The sequence below is a fragment of the Zingiber officinale genome, chromosome 1B (assembly GCF_018446385.1).
Source record: "Zingiber officinale cultivar Zhangliang chromosome 1B, Zo_v1.1, whole genome shotgun sequence".
NCBI classification, from domain to species: Eukaryota; Viridiplantae; Streptophyta; class Magnoliopsida; order Zingiberales; family Zingiberaceae; genus Zingiber; species Zingiber officinale.
In genome coordinates, this window is record NC_055986.1 from 19,038,298 (window position 1) to 19,056,043 (window position 17,746).

The 17,746-nt window shown below is 35.4% G+C and overlaps 2 protein-coding genes across 3 annotated transcripts; both read left to right on the plus strand.

Moving 5' to 3' along the window:
• The first annotated feature begins 529 nt into the window (after nt 1–529).
• Nucleotides 530–9,692, plus strand: LOC122044162 (agamous-like MADS-box protein MADS1). 2 transcript variants are annotated; one of them, XM_042604724.1, is made up of 9 exons: nt 530–792; nt 869–1,081; nt 2,722–2,803; nt 8,457–8,518; nt 8,593–8,692; nt 8,769–8,810; nt 8,907–8,948; nt 9,015–9,187; nt 9,511–9,692. In XM_042604724.1, the coding sequence occupies exons 2-9, from the start codon at nt 900–902 to the stop codon at nt 9,512–9,514; spliced, it is 687 nt and encodes a 228-aa protein (XP_042460658.1). In that variant the 5' UTR covers nt 530–792; nt 869–899; the 3' UTR covers nt 9,515–9,692. The 2 variants fall into 2 exon arrangements, with proteins under 2 accessions (XP_042460658.1, XP_042460707.1); XM_042604773.1 differs by having other exon boundaries at nt 531–792; nt 9,018–9,187; nt 9,511–9,690.
• A 2,065-nt stretch (nt 9,693–11,757) lies between these two features.
• On the plus strand, nt 11,758–12,791 carry LOC122052042 (VQ motif-containing protein 4-like). Its single transcript, XM_042613430.1, has one exon. It carries the CDS (start codon nt 12,003–12,005, stop codon nt 12,690–12,692), a length of 690 nt encoding a protein of 229 aa, XP_042469364.1. The 5' UTR covers nt 11,758–12,002; the 3' UTR covers nt 12,693–12,791.
• The last annotated feature ends 4,955 nt before the right edge of the window (nt 12,792–17,746 follow it).

The following is a 17,746-nucleotide window of genomic DNA, read 5'->3' on the forward strand; positions in this document are numbered from 1 at the left end:
TTTGTAATTGTGCTTTCATCACCTACAATAAAATTTCCTCATAAATGCCAAGTCCGATTATACTAGCATCCATCAGCACAACCAAAATTCACCTTCTTGAGGAATTGTGCTCTTGAAAATCTAATCACAAGTATCGGCACAACCAAACGCCCTGCATCAAAGTTGACAGTGATTTCTACCACCAAGATGTCGGCAAAAACTGAAGGTAGATTTAGTGAAGGACGTTGGAGGTACACGAAGATACATGTCGTGGTCATTATTGATTCCCCATTTGAAAAAGATGAAAGATCTACGATCTCGGTTGATGGAGAAATGGGCAAAAAGGAAGAAGAAACCAAGCGGAAAGAAGTAAAAGGACAGTGTATGGAGCCCCCTAAATTTGCCTTAGCTTCTCCCTCCCCTCGATAACATTGCTCGATCGAGTGCAACTCAGCCTCAAGTCCTGTGCAAACCCCAATATTAAATACACATTTTCTTCAAGTCTCTTTCCCTTTTCTCTCTCAAGCTCATGGTGGCAATGAAAGCCACATCCCCACGAGCAGTGCCTAATCATGTTGTGGGGGACTCGTTGATGAGAGCAACAGCTAGCTCGAGTGCGAGGGTATCATAAGGAGGAAGAAGGACCAGTAAAAATGCTTCTTTTTTACCATCACATACGTCCATTTGAGTAGGGAGGAAGGAAGAGGATATAAATTTGTAGTAACAATTGCTGCTAGCTTTTGCTGTCCTGATCAAATATTCTCCTTTCTCTCGACCCCTTCGATTATCCTCCACTTTCCAAACCCTAGATTGGTAAGATGGGAATCGCATCGCTTACACCAGAGCTTGTCAGGAAATCCAACCCATGATCTTTTTGTTTGGATGGTAGGAATTTAACCGAAGCAGCAGCGGGTTGCGGGATGGGGCGAGGGAAGATTGAAATCAAGCGCATCGAGAACACGACCAACAGGCAGGTGACCTTCTGCAAGCGCCGGAACGGTCTTCTCAAGAAGGCCTACGAGCTGTCCGTCTTGTGCGACGCTGAGGTCGCACTCGTCGTCTTCTCCAGCCGCGGACGCCTCTATGAGTACGCCACCAACAGGTGAGCCCTAGTTTATCTCCTCCCTCAACTCTTAATAGCTTAAAGATCATTTCTTTTTCTCTTTTTAATCTCGTTGGCTTGCCTTTCTATGCAACGTACAAGGGCTGAAGGTGTTTGACGTTTTTTCCCACTGAGACGAAGACTAAATTAGAAATCGTCTCTACTTGTCTTGAAAGGAAGATTGGTGCATGCCGATCCTCTTATAAGATCTCAATGTCATTTTTTGTCTTTGGCCTTTGAAGCTGAGATCTGAACTGCTTAGGAGTAGATAGATCTAATAAACGCAAGGGCCTCGCTTAGATGTTTAGATAGATTTAGTACTTGGTCCTCTTCTTTCTCTATTTGTGCTTCTTTCCCTTCTCTAAGGCTGGTGTTTGGTGTCATAGTATGTTATTGGATCTAGCTTCTGTTATAATGCTTGCTTTGTTGGGCGGATCGGAAGCACTGAGCTGAGGAGGTGCAGCAGCTAGAGAATACATTAGGAATAGTAAAGGTGATGTCCGATTTTAGTTGGAGCATATATATGCTTCATTCTTCTAAGTTCTACCTCCCCATGTTGATCTTGCAAGCTCAATTTGTCACTTCCTCTCTCTCTCTCTTTTTCTCCTTCCTTTACGATCCTTCATCCCTCCTCGCTCATCTCTTCCCCTCTTCATTTCAAGTCACTCCATCAGTATAAGAAAGCCTACTCTAAGAGCTGTCACGCTCTCTCTAGCCCCATTCCTTAACCAAAAAGTACCACCAGCCTTTCCCCATGTCACACTCCTGTTCCTCCCTGCATATTAGGGTTCTTGATTCGCTTTCTTGCCCATTCTACCCAACTCCTAATTAATAAGTTCTAAGGCACTTAACCAAAACAACTCTGGAGTAAGCCAAAGGATTCCAGAGTACGCAAAGAATAGCACGGATATAACGTACACTGTGCCGGAGATGTTGCATAGGAAATATAAAAAGTGTTTACTTTCATTACTTGTGCTGTGGGTTTCTCATTAACTCGGAGTACACACGGATCAGGGTAAAAGAACGCACCGTGTATTACACGGAAGATAATGTCATGGGGTGGCTATTGGCGGGGCATCAGCCAATCATATCATGGGATCGCGTGATAACGTGGCAGATAAGGGCCAATAGGATTCTCGAGGAAAATAAGGTTGGTGCAAAGGCGAATTGTTTGTGTTTTTAAGGGCGACCTTGGAAATAGTGGCTCCTTCTGCAACCATCGTCTAGCTCCAGGATCAATTGGTCGTCTTTTGCAGAGGTCTGCGGGTGGCTTCTGGAACTTGGTATTTATTTTTGGGGTATGATTTATCGGTTGATAACTTGATATACATAGTCAATATATTGCCTGTTTGAAAATATTGAAAATGCCTCCAAATATTAAACAGTTTATACCTTTGAAAAGTTAATGATGTATTTGTTTCTGAAATGTGATGGATGTTGACCAGAAAATATTTTTCTCACCCTGTTTGCACATAAGATACTTGAATATACTTTTCTTCAGCAGCTTCTAATCGTATTATAGTATCTTAATGATTTGCTACTCTTATATAATAATCGGAATCACTCTAAAACAGTGGGTAATTAAGAGGATATGTTTGCAAAGTTCTCACTTGGACGTTTATTTTCCTTTTTGGTTGTAGTGCGCGAACTACAATTGAGAGGTACAAGAAAGCCTGCAGGGATACCGCCAACACTGGTCATGCTTCAGAAGTCAATGCTCAGGTAACATTTTCTCTATTCCCCATCCATTCAATAACCCATGAAGTTTTAGGCATATATAATTAAAATGAAAATGAATTAATGTTGCAAAGAACCAACTTGATTAACTTCGACCTGATTTTTCTCTTTGCTCAAGATACATTCATCCACTTGATTATCAAAACAATGGATATGTAGATCTCCTGATCGTTTTATAACATAGAATTATAAGGTTTATATACTTCTCTTTGTCATTCAACTAATAAAATACAATTTACATAGTTGATCTGAAATAATTTAGACTCGTGATTTTTTTTTTGTTCTAAATAAATGAATTATGAACATAACAAATCTTGGCAATAATCAAATAGTAGAATTACAAGGATAAGATGGGATATAAGTTATATTTATAAAATTTCAAGACGTGATTATTAATATAAGAATAAAGAGAAAAAAAATGTAGAATAGTACTTTTTGGAAAATAAAATTTTATTACTAAATTAGTTAATTTATCTTTTTTAAATGTTATGATTCATTAACTTGATATATCCCCTTGCTAATCCAAATCTCAGGTTAATAACAATTCATATATGTAAGAGCTAGTTATAAAAATTAATAATTAATTCAAAAATCTTCTTGTTAATAATATATATCTTGGGCTATAATCATGCTATCATTTACAATAACTACATTTACCTTTTGAATAAGTTAAATAAGTAAGTTTTATTACTCTACTAATGTAAATATTTGAAAAGCTGCCCTGACTTTTAATGTTTCTCAAAAAGTGCCGCCTGCCCTCACTTTATAAACAACTAATAGATACATCATCTCTTACTTTTGTCTTTCCTACCCAAAATACTACATTAAGTAATAATTATTTTTAGAAAAATAATTACCTAATTATTTTTAAGGCATAAAAAATTAGATTTTTATTTTAAAATTTTTAATCTATAAGGCAATTTTAACCAACATGATTTAATAGCTTCAACAACTAATTTAAAAAAGAAAAGGAAATATATATATATATAGGTAGTTTTCCTGTGTATGAATCCAATGATGATGCCCTTGTTTGTAACCCTATTTGTAAAATGATAAAAAGTTGCCCTTCTTTTTTTTTTAAAAAAAAAGGAACTTTGGTATAACTAAGTGTGCCTCCTACTTCTCTAAATCATAGAATAAACTTGTTGATAAAATTTATTAATTTTCATGTGGAGTACATTAATTATTTTTATTTTTGTTTGTTTATTTAGTCATGAAATTAATGGGTTAGTATGAGCTTCATAAAAACATAATTAAGAAGTTAGTGAGCTAGTGCATTTTTCACTATTGAGGAGTTAATAGATTAGTGATTATTTTTATGATTGAAAAGTTAGTGGGTTAGTCATTATTCTTAAAGATATTTTTTATTATATATTTTTTCTATTTATAAGTTGTTATTCTTGACCTAAAATGTATCTCTCTTGCTACCTTTATATTCTTGGTTAATTTCCTATTGTTATTGTGCAATTATGCAAAAAAAATTGAATTATATTGTTTATATAAAAAAAAAATAGGGCTAGAATGTATTCATGAGTGCATTAGAAATTTAAATTTAATCTTTTTTATTTTTCAATTAAGTAGTTTTCATCAAAACAACTCTTGATCAACCCATAACTCATTTTAACTCAATAAATAAATATATTAAGACATAATTCACTTTCAAAAATCTAATGATGCCTCTTATTTGTCAAAGGCTATTAAGTTTCAACCTTTAAAAAATTAGAAAGAAAAAGTAAATTTTTTATAACAAAATATTATTTCCATGGTGATCTGCAAATCCAAATAAAAAAATAAAACTAAATTTATACACATATATTGGGTCTTATTTTAGGTCTTAAAGCAGTTTATGTCTAAAGTGCTTTTTAGACTAAAATACGTTTAGAGTCAAGCTAAAGCTAAATTTGAATATTTTGTGGTTTAGAAGTGATTCAAGAATACATATTTAGTTTTTTTTTAAAAAAAATTAGAGTTGAATTAATTAATTTTGTAAATCAAAACTATTGCATAGAGGTAAAGTTAGAGTTGTTAATTTACATTTGGTCCATCAAATTAGACCGTCATATCAAACAATTTAAACGGATTGTGTTATAATTTTATCAACACATTTTAAGATGGGTCCAGGTGAGCCTACTCGCTTGGGCTCACGACTAATGTGAGTCGGCCCGTGGTGGATTCAGGTTGGTCCGTGGGCAGAGAAAAAAAATCTTCTAAAATCTAAAACTAAAGTGGAAAAGTTATTGGGCTCATGGGCTTGACCAACCTAATTCATAATCTAAACTTAAAATTTTTAAATTTTTCTATATATTTTTTAATTTTGTGACAGGCTCATGGGTTAGGCGTCTAACTCACAACCTGTCTTGAATTGGGTTGGGTTGGATATTTCCTAATTCACTAGGATGGCAGGTTGACTGACCCCATCTAACTACAGGTTGACTTGTTTGACCGCACTAGTTAAAGTACTCATACTATTATTTTGGGAAGAAAAAAATGAGCAAGTGAGAAAAGGTGCACCTTTAGGACATTTATAAGGTGCACCTTTAGGACATTTATACCATTCATTGAAAGTTAAAAAAATAATCCCTTTTTGAAATTTTGACTAAAATTAATAGAGTTGTAGATAAATCAAACGTTTGTCAAATAAATTTAGTGTCCAATTTGATAAAAAAAATTATTTATATTCATTCAATACAGTCAATAAAATAAATTAGCTTTGACAACTTATCAAACTAAATAAATATACTTGATGTGAGTCGGCTCATGGTGGATTCAGGTTGGTCTGTGGGCTGAGAAAAAAAATCTTCTAAAATCTAAAACTAAAGTGAAAAACTTATTGGGCTCATGGGCTTGACCAACCTAATTCATAATCTATACTTAAAATTTTTAAATTTTTCTATATATTTTTTTATTTTGTGACAGGCTCATGGGTTAGGCGTCTAACCCGCAACCTGTCTTGAGTTGGGTTGGATTGGATATTTCCTAATTCACTAGGATAGTGGGCCGACTCCCGCTACAGGTTGACTTGTTTGACCGCACTAGTTAAATTACTCATACTATTATTTTGGGGAAAAAAATGAGCAAGTGAGCAAAGGTGCACCTTTAGGACATTTATACCATTCGTTGAAAGTTAAAAATATAATCCCTTTTTGAAATTTTGACTAAAATTGATAGAATGGTAGATAAATCAAACGTTTGTCAAATAAATTTAGTGTCCAATTTGATAAAAATTTATTTATATTCATTCAATATAGTCAATAAAATAAATTAGCTTTGACAACTTATCAAACTAAATAAATATGCTTGAATGCATGTGTTCAACTCGTGAATGTTCATAAACAAAAATTATGTTGCTCCACATGTTGCCGTAAATGCAGCGGTGTTGCCACATAAGCCTAGAGTCGATTCCAAGCGGGTGTGAAAGCTTTGCCAGTTACCTCACCCCTGCATGTGATACTGTTGTTGGGTGAAATCCCCTATGATTTATCTACCTCTATCTAAAGGTCCCGATGCGGCTGACTAAAGGAGGTTTGAATAGCCCTAAAAATAAGTTAACCAAATCTCTTATTTTTGCTTAGCATGGATAGTCAAATTAATTAAGCATAAATAATTAATATTAAAAATAATAACAAAAAATAAATTAAGAGTATAAAAGGATTTACTTGATTACAAGTTAGGTGGTTATTAATTCAAGACAGTTAAAAGTTCTATTAAGAAAAATCTCCTTCGTGCAAGCGAAATAGCCTCTTACAAACTTTGAACGCTCAGAAAAAGCTAGGAAAATGAATACAATGATTATTCTATAATTCCTAACTCTAGAGGGGTTTTTATAGCCTCTTGGACAAAGTTACTATTGGTTGGAGACACCTCAAGGGGATCCATTACATCTCTAAGAGAATAGAAGTTTATCCCCTTCTCAACAGTAGTCTAACGACTACTATTCATTAGAGACACCTCCAAGCTCCATGAGGGCACATCCAAGTTTCATGAGGGTGCCTCCACCAAGAGGCGCGAGGGTACCTCCAAGCTCCTTCAAGGCGTCTCCAAGCTCCTTTAGGGCGCCTCCAAACTCCTAAAGAAGCTCTTTTAGGGCGCTTCTTTGGGTGATGCTCTGACCATCCGAAATTGAACTCACCTAAACCCAACTCGAATTTTCTCCTCGAGCAGGCTTCCTCCCCGGCTTCTCATCCCTCGGATACACCGCGCACTTCCTTCTCGTCCGCCGATGTACTCATCCACAATATCTCATCTCTCAAATGCACCGATCCTATCGACTCACTTCCCATGTTATCTTTCTCGCTAGCTACATCTTCCGTTCGACTTCTTGTGTTCCAAAGTCCCTGCACACTTAGACACAAGGCATCAAAACTGCAGAACCTAACTTAACCTGGTTGACCATATCAAAACTAACCCGAGATATTTACACTATCTATTCGAAGGACTGATAATACTGGTCATTTGGGGTGAGTGTTATCACATTTTGCCACATATAAACAAAAATTATGAACTATTTGTAAACAATATTCATGAGTAAAATTTATGAATTATGTTTATTAATAAATCTATAATCAATATGGTACAAAACAAACATGTTCTTAGTCAACTAAACAAGCTTAAGAATATAAAAGTTTCAAACAATCAAAATTAAGAGTTTGATAATATTTAAATGAATGAAGTTCTCGAATCAAGCTCAAGATAGTAAAAAAAGAATCAAGTCAAATTTTAATAACCGTTTCAATGATTTAATTTATTTTAGATTTAATTGGACTAGTTTAAATAATATAAAATTTGACTTAGCTTTGACTTACTAGAAATTAATTTATAAAAATCAATCATTAACATGTACTTTATTATTTTAAAAAGTTACACGTGTGATCGGTTAGGTTTGATAAATATATATATTTTTTAACATTCAAATAGGAGTTTCTTAAGTTAGACCTTCCTTATCTGCATTAACATTTATTTCTATTTTATGTTTGGAATTGTATTTTCTTGTAGAATTAAATCTTTCCATGCATCTATAGTGTGGATAAAACTAGAGTTATGTCCCTTCACACATTTGCTGAAGGGAGTCTTTGGAGCATGATACATGTTGTGCATTAATGTTAAAGTACTTTGATCTATAGGTCGTACAAATTATTGAAACATAATTTGCTTGAGCAAGGTCAAATTTGGCTCGAAAATGGACTCCGATAAGACTTATCATGCCTATAAACCTACTTAATCTTAGGAGTGAATTAATCCATGAATTCATTCATAGAGCCTTTTAGATTGAAATAGTAGCCGTTGAATTGTGTCTTTCAAAGTTCTTTTTGATTAGTTGTCATTTCTTTTGTTATTTCTCTATTATTTTGTTACTTTTAGTGTGTGAGCACTGGTCGTATGCACTTCAATCTGTTATTACTTCAGGAACAAAGAATAGAAAAATGCCCAGCTTCATTTGGCCATTGTATTTTCTAAGAAAACAGAGACATTTTTACGTACTGTGCATCCACAAGATTGTCCAAGGAGAGAAAAGATAAAAGCTTAATCATCATAACTCAATTTTTTGTGATATTTTTTAAAATATTCTTTATGAAATATAGATTGATGCAACATGTTGACATTAATACATGGCTTAATCTGTTGTCTTGTTTATTATCAGTATTACCAGCAGGAATCGTCAAAGCTCCGTCAGCAAATCAACCAATTACAGAATACAAACAGGTTAATGAAATAGACAGCCTTTTGATACTTAATTTCCTTTCAAATAGAGTCCTTTGAGTATGATGGTTCATCAGACACTTGCTGGGTGAGTCTCTTGCATCCATGAGCCTACGAGACATCAAGCAACTTGAGACTAGGTTGGAGAAAGGCGTGACTAAAATAAGATCCAAGAAGGTAATCTTAATGCTTCTTGGAAGCTTACATGCCATGAGGATCTGATGTGCTTACTTTATGTGATTTGAATTTGCAGAATGAGTTGATGCTTGCTGAAATTGACTATATGCAGAGAAGGGTAACCAGTATAAACTGAATTTGTGATAGTTCTTGATTAAGTTCTCGCAAAATTTATTCAGTTAATGCATTATGTACACCTAATTATTGTTGTCAGGAGATGGAGCTGCAAAATGGCAATATGTACCTGAGAAACAAGGTGCTCTAACTTTTTCATCTGTAGGTGTAGATTTTTATTCTGAAATAATTATATGGATGCCCGCAGCAGATAGCTGAGTGTGAGAGAGCACAACAGATGACTGTATTTCCATCATCCGCAACAACAATTGGGTACGAGGTGGTGCCACCTTATGATTCCAGAAACATGTTGCAAGTGAATAATACTATGCAGACTGATGAACAGTATAGCCACCACCAGCAGATTAATCTGCAACTGGGGTACGAGCATTTGATCTTCTCTATCAAAATTTTATTATATCTTCATTCTTTTAGTTTCCTAAACTTATTGACAGATCAAAATTTAATAGTATTAAGTATATATAAAAATGGCACCTTTCCTAACAATTTGAGACATCTTCTGAAACTTTGAGAGAAGCTAAGTAGTATTCAAACTCAGAGACCTTGCAAGCACACTGAACTTCATTAATTGGAAGAACTAACTGAAAGTTGTAGATGGTATAAATGTATCACTGTGTTTTTTGCAATGCCATTACTGTTATTCTTAATATTTGGATGAACAATTTTGTTTTTGGCTTTTGTAGGTGAAATGAAACAACGGAGATGCTTCTGCAAATACATGTCTAATTAGTGCAACTAGTTATTATAGAACGAAAAAAAAAGTGTATGGTCATGATTGTTGAACGTATATATAGTCCTCTCCATGTCCAATACCCATGGTGCTTGGTAGAAGGCCATTAAATATATATTTGCGTTTAAATAATCACTTTGTATGGTTTAGATAACTCTATATGTTGTAACTATATAATATTGTCCTTTATGTACACTAACAAGTCTTTGTTTGAACTGTATCGGCTTTTCTTTCATGGTACGCTCTAATCAAATTATTGTGTTGGTGCTTGGTCGGAGACCATTAAGTGCATATTTGCCTCCACAATCATGTTAGTCTTTGTTTAATTTGAGCTAGAAAGTAGTTAAAGGGTAGTTTTTGACAAAAAAAAAATAATCTCATGTATGATTTTTTCACTCTATTTAGTTAGCAAAATCATCCTAGATAGTGTGCCTTCTTAGGGCACATTTTGCCAAAAACACACACTATTTTTCTCCTATTAAATTGGGTTGATTAAAACGAAGAATGTCTAGACAAATAGGGTCTGGAAATTAAAGACTAATCTTTATCTAAGATTAATTATAAGTATGTTTGATGTCTTCCACTAACAAGACAGCCTACCTTAGATTCGGCCACTCTATCCATTTCTTTTAGAAAAAGAAAGGAAAAATAAATAAATAATCTCCCTATTTCTTTAACTAAAAGCTATAAAGTAAAAAACAGGAAGGCATGCATCAAACAAAGCCCCTTCTGCTACAGCGCCACAGAGGAAGTCAAAATAGTAATTAAAAATTAATTAATCACACGTTATAGATATCTACAGATCGCATAAAAATACTGAACAGTCGATAATAAGTTGTAGACAATAAGACCATCCACATTAATTTTTATGTCCAAAATATATAATTTAGTATAAAAAATTTATTTTATTAAATTTATATATTTATTTTTCACTACATCATATATCAACTTCTATATTTTTTATCTCTCCTCTATAATATTTAGGGAATAAAATTTATTCCCTAAATTTAGAGAAAGACTATTCATAAATACTAAATTTAGAGAAGCACTATTCATAAATATAAAATTTAATGAATGAATACTGATGCTTTGATAAAAGAGGGTCTACTAAGTGTGGGTCAAAGGACGAAGATAGCAATCGGCGTGGAGGTCAAAGTCAAGGTGGTCAATGCCAAGATGTCAAAAGGCTCACCTATGATGGCTGAGCGGAGGTCGACTACAATGGTCGGTCGATAAGGTCAGTGTCCGATTGGCAAGAGGCTTGTCTGAGCCGACCCTCGTCTAACTTGGAACAATAGGGTAAGATCATCAAACGCTCACTGCAAATCGGCAAAATGCTAAGGTCACCAAAGCGCTTGTCCGAGAAGAAGCAGATAAGCTACTATACCCAGTCACAACAAGAAAAAACAATCGAGGCCGACCGAGCGAAGAAGTCATAGCCGAGCGGCTATCTCGTTCGGCTAAACAACGGGATCACTGTCGTATCTCTCAATATCCTTCTGAGAGATAATACGACGAAAACTTCTACTGTCTTGTTAGAGATATGCATGTCCTATTTAGGTATGATGTCAAAGGCACTTTCCTGATATGTCCTTTCATAGGATAAATTGGAGAACGTACCCACGAGTAGTTGAAAAACGTGCCCACGTCTCGAGAGAAGTGTGCACATTGCACACTAAGGCACTATGTAAAGGGGGTTCATACACCGACGGAGGTACGCATTATTCACTATTCACACATGGGCCTACTATTGCTTCATCTTTTTTCTCTTTTTGATGACTGACTTGAGCGCAGAGGGCCAACACCGAGGACCCCTTCCCTGACTCGGTACTGACGTTTAGTGAAGTGGAGTCTACATCTAATCAACGTAACAATCGCATCCCCAGTTTATCATCTCTATAATTTTTGAACAGGATAAGATAGGGTAGTTAATATAAAGAATTTTTAATTATACTATCTAAAATTTAGGATAAAACTCTGAATAGGATAATTGATATGGAAAAAAAACTAAAAGAGAATGCAGATGAGTGGAGCACCCATTCTCCTTCAATGGCCTCTTAAGGAACAATAAGAGCAGATGATTTGTTGCGACACAAAATTGGATAATTTAGGTGACCATATTGGCTGCCCCAAAAGTAAAGCTTAGTCTAGTTTCAGAATAGGAAAAGGAACAGAAAATTCATCATCATGCCATAGAATATAAAAAATTAAAGAAAGCAAATTATTTTTCTATCCCCAAAAAAGTTATGACTTTGTTTTCAAAACGAAAAGGGAGAAATTTGTATCTTTATTACCTCCCTCGAGCCATTCTTTCTTTACCTATTCCACTGTTCGCTGCTGCTGCTGCTGCTGCTGACTTTTGCCAGCTTCCACCTCTCTCTCAGTGCAAAGCTTCATTGTTTTTTTTTCAGTATTAGAAGGGCTTTTGTTCTTCCACTGGATGCAATGGAAAAGGAAGAGCTCGGTAGCAGTAGAAGCGCCTACAGCTGTGCCGATGGAGCGGTGGCCGCTGCTCCGACGCAGGCCTCTCCGACCTTGCTGACGCCCAAAGCCTGCGAGGCGACGCCGTACCCGACGACCTTCGTCCAGGCAGATAGCTCCTCCTTCAAGAAGGTGGTGCAGATGCTCACGGGCTCCGCCGAGACTGCGGCGGCGGCGGCGGCGGCCGGGAAGGGGCAGCCCCAAGGTACGGCGGCCAAGGCCACCGGCCCCAAAAAGCCGTCTTTCAAGCTCTACGAGCGGAGGAACATCCTCAGGAACCTGAAGATGCTGAGCCCTCTGATGCCCGCATTTCTGTGCTCCAATCCCAATTCCCCTGGCGGCGCAGCTGGATTCTCTCCCCGGAAGAGGCCGGATCTCCTGTCGCCCAGCATGCTGGATTTCCCCTCCTTGGTTCTTAGTCCGGTGACGCCCCTGATCCCGGATCCCTTCAACCGGCCGCAGCCACACCCGAGCTCCGAGGCAGCTAAGCGGGCAGAGGACCTGGCCATCGCTGGAAAAGGGTTCTACCTGCACCCGTCGCCGGGGGCCGCCGCCGATCTGGAGCCGCCCCGGTTGCTGCCGTTGTTCCCGGTGACGTCGCCAAAGGTCGTCACCTCTGAGTTATCCCTTGCCACCCCTCACTCTGCTACTTAGAGAAGCAGAATTCCTAGGTTTTTAATGCTCTTCTTCAGCTGCAATTGTATGATTTGTTCTTAATTTCCAATCTATGATTGAAATTACCAGCATGAGAAAGAGTGATCATCTACGTGCCTTCAACTATTTCTTCAGGAAAAAAAAAAGTAATTGATAACTAAACTTGTTGAGATTATGCACTTCAGGAATTGACTTGAATACAACAGTTTATGGGAAATTCGAAGGGAACACTTAAAACAGATTACAACTTTTTCATTCTGCATTTCTACTTGTACCTCACATATTGAGCCAAGCCAGATCTTTTGGATTATACTGAAAAACAAAAAAACTACTAAGAAAGTTCAGATCTTTTATGGCTTTTTGGTGGGCAAAAGACTATTACGCTCGTCCTCTCATCCTCGTTAGCTCATCCTAGGACCATTACCAGAGAGTTAAAATGAATGAGAGAATGAGTTATACACTCAATCCTTAGCTCATTGAGTAAATCTATCATCCACTTATCATCTTTTGGTTGGCAGTATGAGAAACTAATTTGCAAGTTAAGCAGCAAGAAACTTGTGTCTTGTTTCACAAACTTTCACAAATTTTAGGAAACGCGGCACTCAACTAAAATTTTTTTTTAAAAAAAAACAAGTTTTAAAACATTCTATCCAATTACAAAACTTTCTAAATGTCGTACAAATTAATTGTCAATCTCAGCTAAACAATTATTCAATAACTTCAAACAAAAATGATCTTATAATTCTAGGGAATGAAAATTTAAACACCTAAATTATTAATAAAAACAATCTTATAATTTTGATCAATTAATCAGTTCTAAATTAAAGTTACGAAAAAAATATATATATCCGTTATGCTGGAGGAGCCACTATTTAAACGCACCGAATCAGGTACCTCCCTCCTTTCTCTTATATATAAATGTATAAAATTAACATATATATTATAAATTAAATAAAGCGATGAAAATTGGACTGTTCATTTACCATTACACAAACTAAAAATTAAAAATATAAAATTTATTTTTTTAAGAAAATATAGAACGAAATCATATAAAGATGTTAAATTCTGTAGAGATAGAAACAAATTAATTATTTTTGTTTTAAGAACAAGTGGAATATTTAAAAAAACGTAATAATTTTGGTCATCGTTAAATGATCTCAAAATTATTAGAAGATTATAATATTTTTTTATCATATCTCAAAGTACTGATTCAAACTGTTGGATAAAAACTCTGTACACTATACTAAAATACAATAAAGATGCACTTTTGACAATACCTAAAGAGAAACATCCTTTCAATATTTAACGAAAAAAAACACTTTTAATACTAAAATAAAAGAAGAGAAAATTGCTATTTTGATTTTTATTTTTATTTTTTTTCCAATTTTTTACGTTGATGTAAAATGTTGTTGTCTTAAAAGTCTGTGTTGCACTGACGGATCTCATCAACTTGGGCAGTGGCATGGGGCCATCTCATTATGATGGAGACACGCGGAACTTGTGGGCAAATAAAAGCCATTTAAAGCTGAACCAGTCTGCCATGAAGCTCACTGATTCCTAGATGAGTAGGAAATGCCAAATCCACTGGTTGACTTGATTTAAAGGAAGAACAATGAGTATAAGAAAATTGATGAGTTACAAGACAGTTTTTTTTGTTGTTCTTATTGTGCAAATAAAGTTGGGAGTACATACTTTCATCAAACTCGGCAAAAATAAGGCCATTTTACTTCAACTTGTGAAAAAAGTAATCAAAATCACAGTTTTAAATTAGATAAACCAGTAAAGAATATGCCCATTCCTAATGGAAACAAATTAATTGAGCATCAGATCCTTGTTGCCCACCAAACTAAAGAAAGTTTCATCTAAAACAGCCCAATTCCTAATTGTGGACTAAGCTTACGCAAGCACTTTGGAGTTTTAAAAAAAAACATTTCGAAGTGTTCACAGATGCATTTTCTAAATCTACAAGAAAGAAATAGAAAAGGCAAGTGACAGTAGTGATGCACATCTCCAAATGACATGCTTTAATTCTTTAATGATAGGCATCGATCAGGAGACAGGAGCCAGGAGCCAGGCATTGCAAAACAAGTTTCAGAGAAACACAAATACTGAAGGATACTGCATTAAAGTTTAACTTTCATATTTTTTGGATCTTTTCTGATATATGCATCTAGAAAATACTATTAGACTTGATTTTTCAAGTAATCTTAGTTATAACATTTAGTCTTCTGTGACTACACTTTCTGGCAGTCTGGGAAACATGTCAATATGGCCTACAGTTTGGGTAAATTTATTGCTAAATGATATTTGACAGGTCAAAGTTTGGTTCAGTGATAAGAGCAGATGCAGGCCCTTTGAGCCAAGAATTGATTCAGCGATACCTAATTTATTTTCATTTAGTACGTCAAAGGTGTTCCCCATTGCATTAGTATGTGAGACCATTTCTATAGTACTGTGGGAGTTGTCATAATCATTTTTGTTTGTATGTTTGTTTGTGGCAATATCAGATGAGAAGTACAATGAAAATATGCAAAATCATAAACAAACATCAGGCAGATTATAGAATCTAGCAAATATACTTATGTAGCTTATTTGGATATTTTAATTGATGATTTAAGAAAGCAGGATCTAAGAAGCTACAATTAGGGTTAGTAAACAAGTCGAGTCGAGCCGAGACGAGCCGAGCCGAGCCGAGCTATGGGGTATTCAAGCTTGTTTGATAAGGTAACCAAGCCGAGCCGAGTTAAAATGAACCAAGCTTTTGAAATGAGAGTTCAAGCTTGGCTTGGTTTATTTTTTATGAGCTTGAGTTTGTTTGAAGCTTGGCTTGAGCTTGGTTCGTTTAGATGTTATCAAGCTCTCAATTTAAGTTTGGTTTGAGCTTGGTTCAAGTTTGGCTTGAACTTGGTTCGAGCTTGGTTCGTTTAGATGTTATTAAGCTCTCAATTCAAGTTTGTTTGATTGTTTGAAACTTTTAGTTATTTAATTAGTTATTGAGCTTGATAATTTAAATTTATTTATTCATTTTATTTTATTATTTATTTAGCATATTGAAAAGAGTTTTATTAATAAATATGGTTCATGGACATTGTTCACGAATGTTGTTCACGAACGTTAACGAGCTGAACACAAATGTATTCAAGCTTGTTTATTTAGTTTAAAGAACTGTTCAAGTTTGTTTGTTTAATTAATCTTATGCATATTGAACGAGCATAAATGAGCTCTTACCAAGCCGAACATCAAATTTGTTCACGAACGCTTGATTCATTTACAACCCTAGCTACAATGTTGTATCTAATAATGAGACAGATACATCTACTGCCTAAGAACCATGTCAAGAATATAATGTGATCACTTCGATATTGCTGATTCTTACATGGTTAAATTTACAAAGTTAAAGTAATTATGCAAAGATGATGACAGATGAGATTATCCGAAATAACCATTGAAAAAAATTAAACCATAGAGTTATCATAGAATAAAGTTCTAAACTTCGCTAGGCACTAATCGAATGCCAGACCAGTGCCTAGGTGCTACTAGACAGATTTTACGGTATCAACATAAATTACATAATAAATCACATATTATAACTCCAACACAATAACGTCAAATTTAAAATGAGTATAAATTACACAAATAATAAAATATTACATATTTACTTGTTATTCATCGGACACAAACTTAATATATCATTGTGATCCTCCTCAGAGACAGATCTTCATTGTGGCTATGCTGGCTAGCCTAGCCTTGTTGCCCGGCCCAAAAAATATTTTTTAGGAACATAACATACAATTTAATTTTGTTGGCTTCTTGCATATCAAAGTCGGCGAAGTCGGCGAATCGGCGAATCGGCGAATCGACGAATCGACGAATCGACAAATCGGCAAAGTCGGAAGGGCTCAGATCTCGGAAGCTTCGCGTCCTCCATTACTGACAGAAGAAAGGTTATTTTCTCTATTTTCTTTTTTATCTTAATCAGTTTTTAAATTGATTGTTGTCCTAGTTTTTCTTCTTGATTATTTCTTGGTCTTATCCCCGTTCTGTTTGAACAATTTTTGGCATTTTGGGTGTTGAATTGATGATGGTCATAGACTCATAGATTGTCACGGATAGATCTTTAGGATGCCAGTAATTAATATGCAACCTAAATCTCTGTTGGAGCCTAGAATTTTCAGGAGTAATATCTAATCCTAAAATTTTTTTTATCTTCTCTACCATCCATCTGCAATCCACAGCAGCCAACATATTGCCTCCTGTTATCCCGCGCCACTCGCTGCATTTGCAATTGCCAGCACAATCAAGTTGTGATGTTTCTACCATATGAGTTGCTTGACTGGATTTCTTCTATTAGATTATATGTAAAGATATAAGAAATATTTTCCCTTTTTATCTAATGTATCTAAAATTTATTTAGGATATGGCTAGTTTAATAAGCAAGATTAATCGGTCATTTATTGGTCCAGTTCCTATTTTTTATTCTTCTTCACTGTGAATGCATATTTTGCATATATCTATGGTGATTTATTTATTGGGAGTTTCATCACTATCAATCTATGTAATCTAAAAGAGTTGAGCTGATGAAACGATCAAATGAAACATATTTCCCAAAGGAGGTATAGTAATTTCATCTAGATCTTTTTATGTCTGCCTAAAAATTTCTTGGAATGGTCAAAATCTGATAAATTGATTTCCTACCAAAAATTACTAAAGTGGTTTGTCCAACTCTTGTTAGCTGTTGAGTACTTGCATTCAAACTTTGTTTTGCACCGAGATCTTAAGGTTGGTGACATTAGGCAGAACCTGCTTCTCTTTTTATTTTCTTAGGTGATTTATTTCATTATGTCTCTTGTGTGGCCAAAAAGGGTGATTCGCTCGCCCCCAGCGAATCCCGTCAACCCCTCCCTAGGTCAACATGGAGGAGGTAAATCACGGGTAGCTACTAGCCATTAGTTCAAGTGGCAAGGCATGGGAGGAGGCATGCTCGGACACGCTGAATTTTGACTCCAAGACCTTATGTGGTAACATCTTATGCCTTAATTACCGCACCGTTCCGA

What these genes read in the sequence shown, in the direction of transcription:
- LOC122044162 (XM_042604724.1), top strand. Translation starts at nt 900, where the DNA reads ATGGGGCGAGGGAAGATTGAAATCAAGCGCATCGAGAACACGACCAAC. An exon ending in CTTCAGAAGTCAATGCTCAG is followed by an intron (nt 2,804 to 8,456) that starts GTAACATTTTCT and finishes GTTTATTATCAG; the next exon opens with TATTACCAGCAGGAATCGTC. An exon ending in TTGACTATATGCAGAGAAGG is followed by an intron (nt 8,811 to 8,906) that starts GTAACCAGTATA and finishes TATTGTTGTCAG; the next exon opens with GAGATGGAGCTGCAAAATGG.
- LOC122052042 (XM_042613430.1), top strand. Translation starts at nt 12,003, where the DNA reads ATGGAAAAGGAAGAGCTCGGTAGCAGTAGAAGCGCCTACAGCTGTGCC.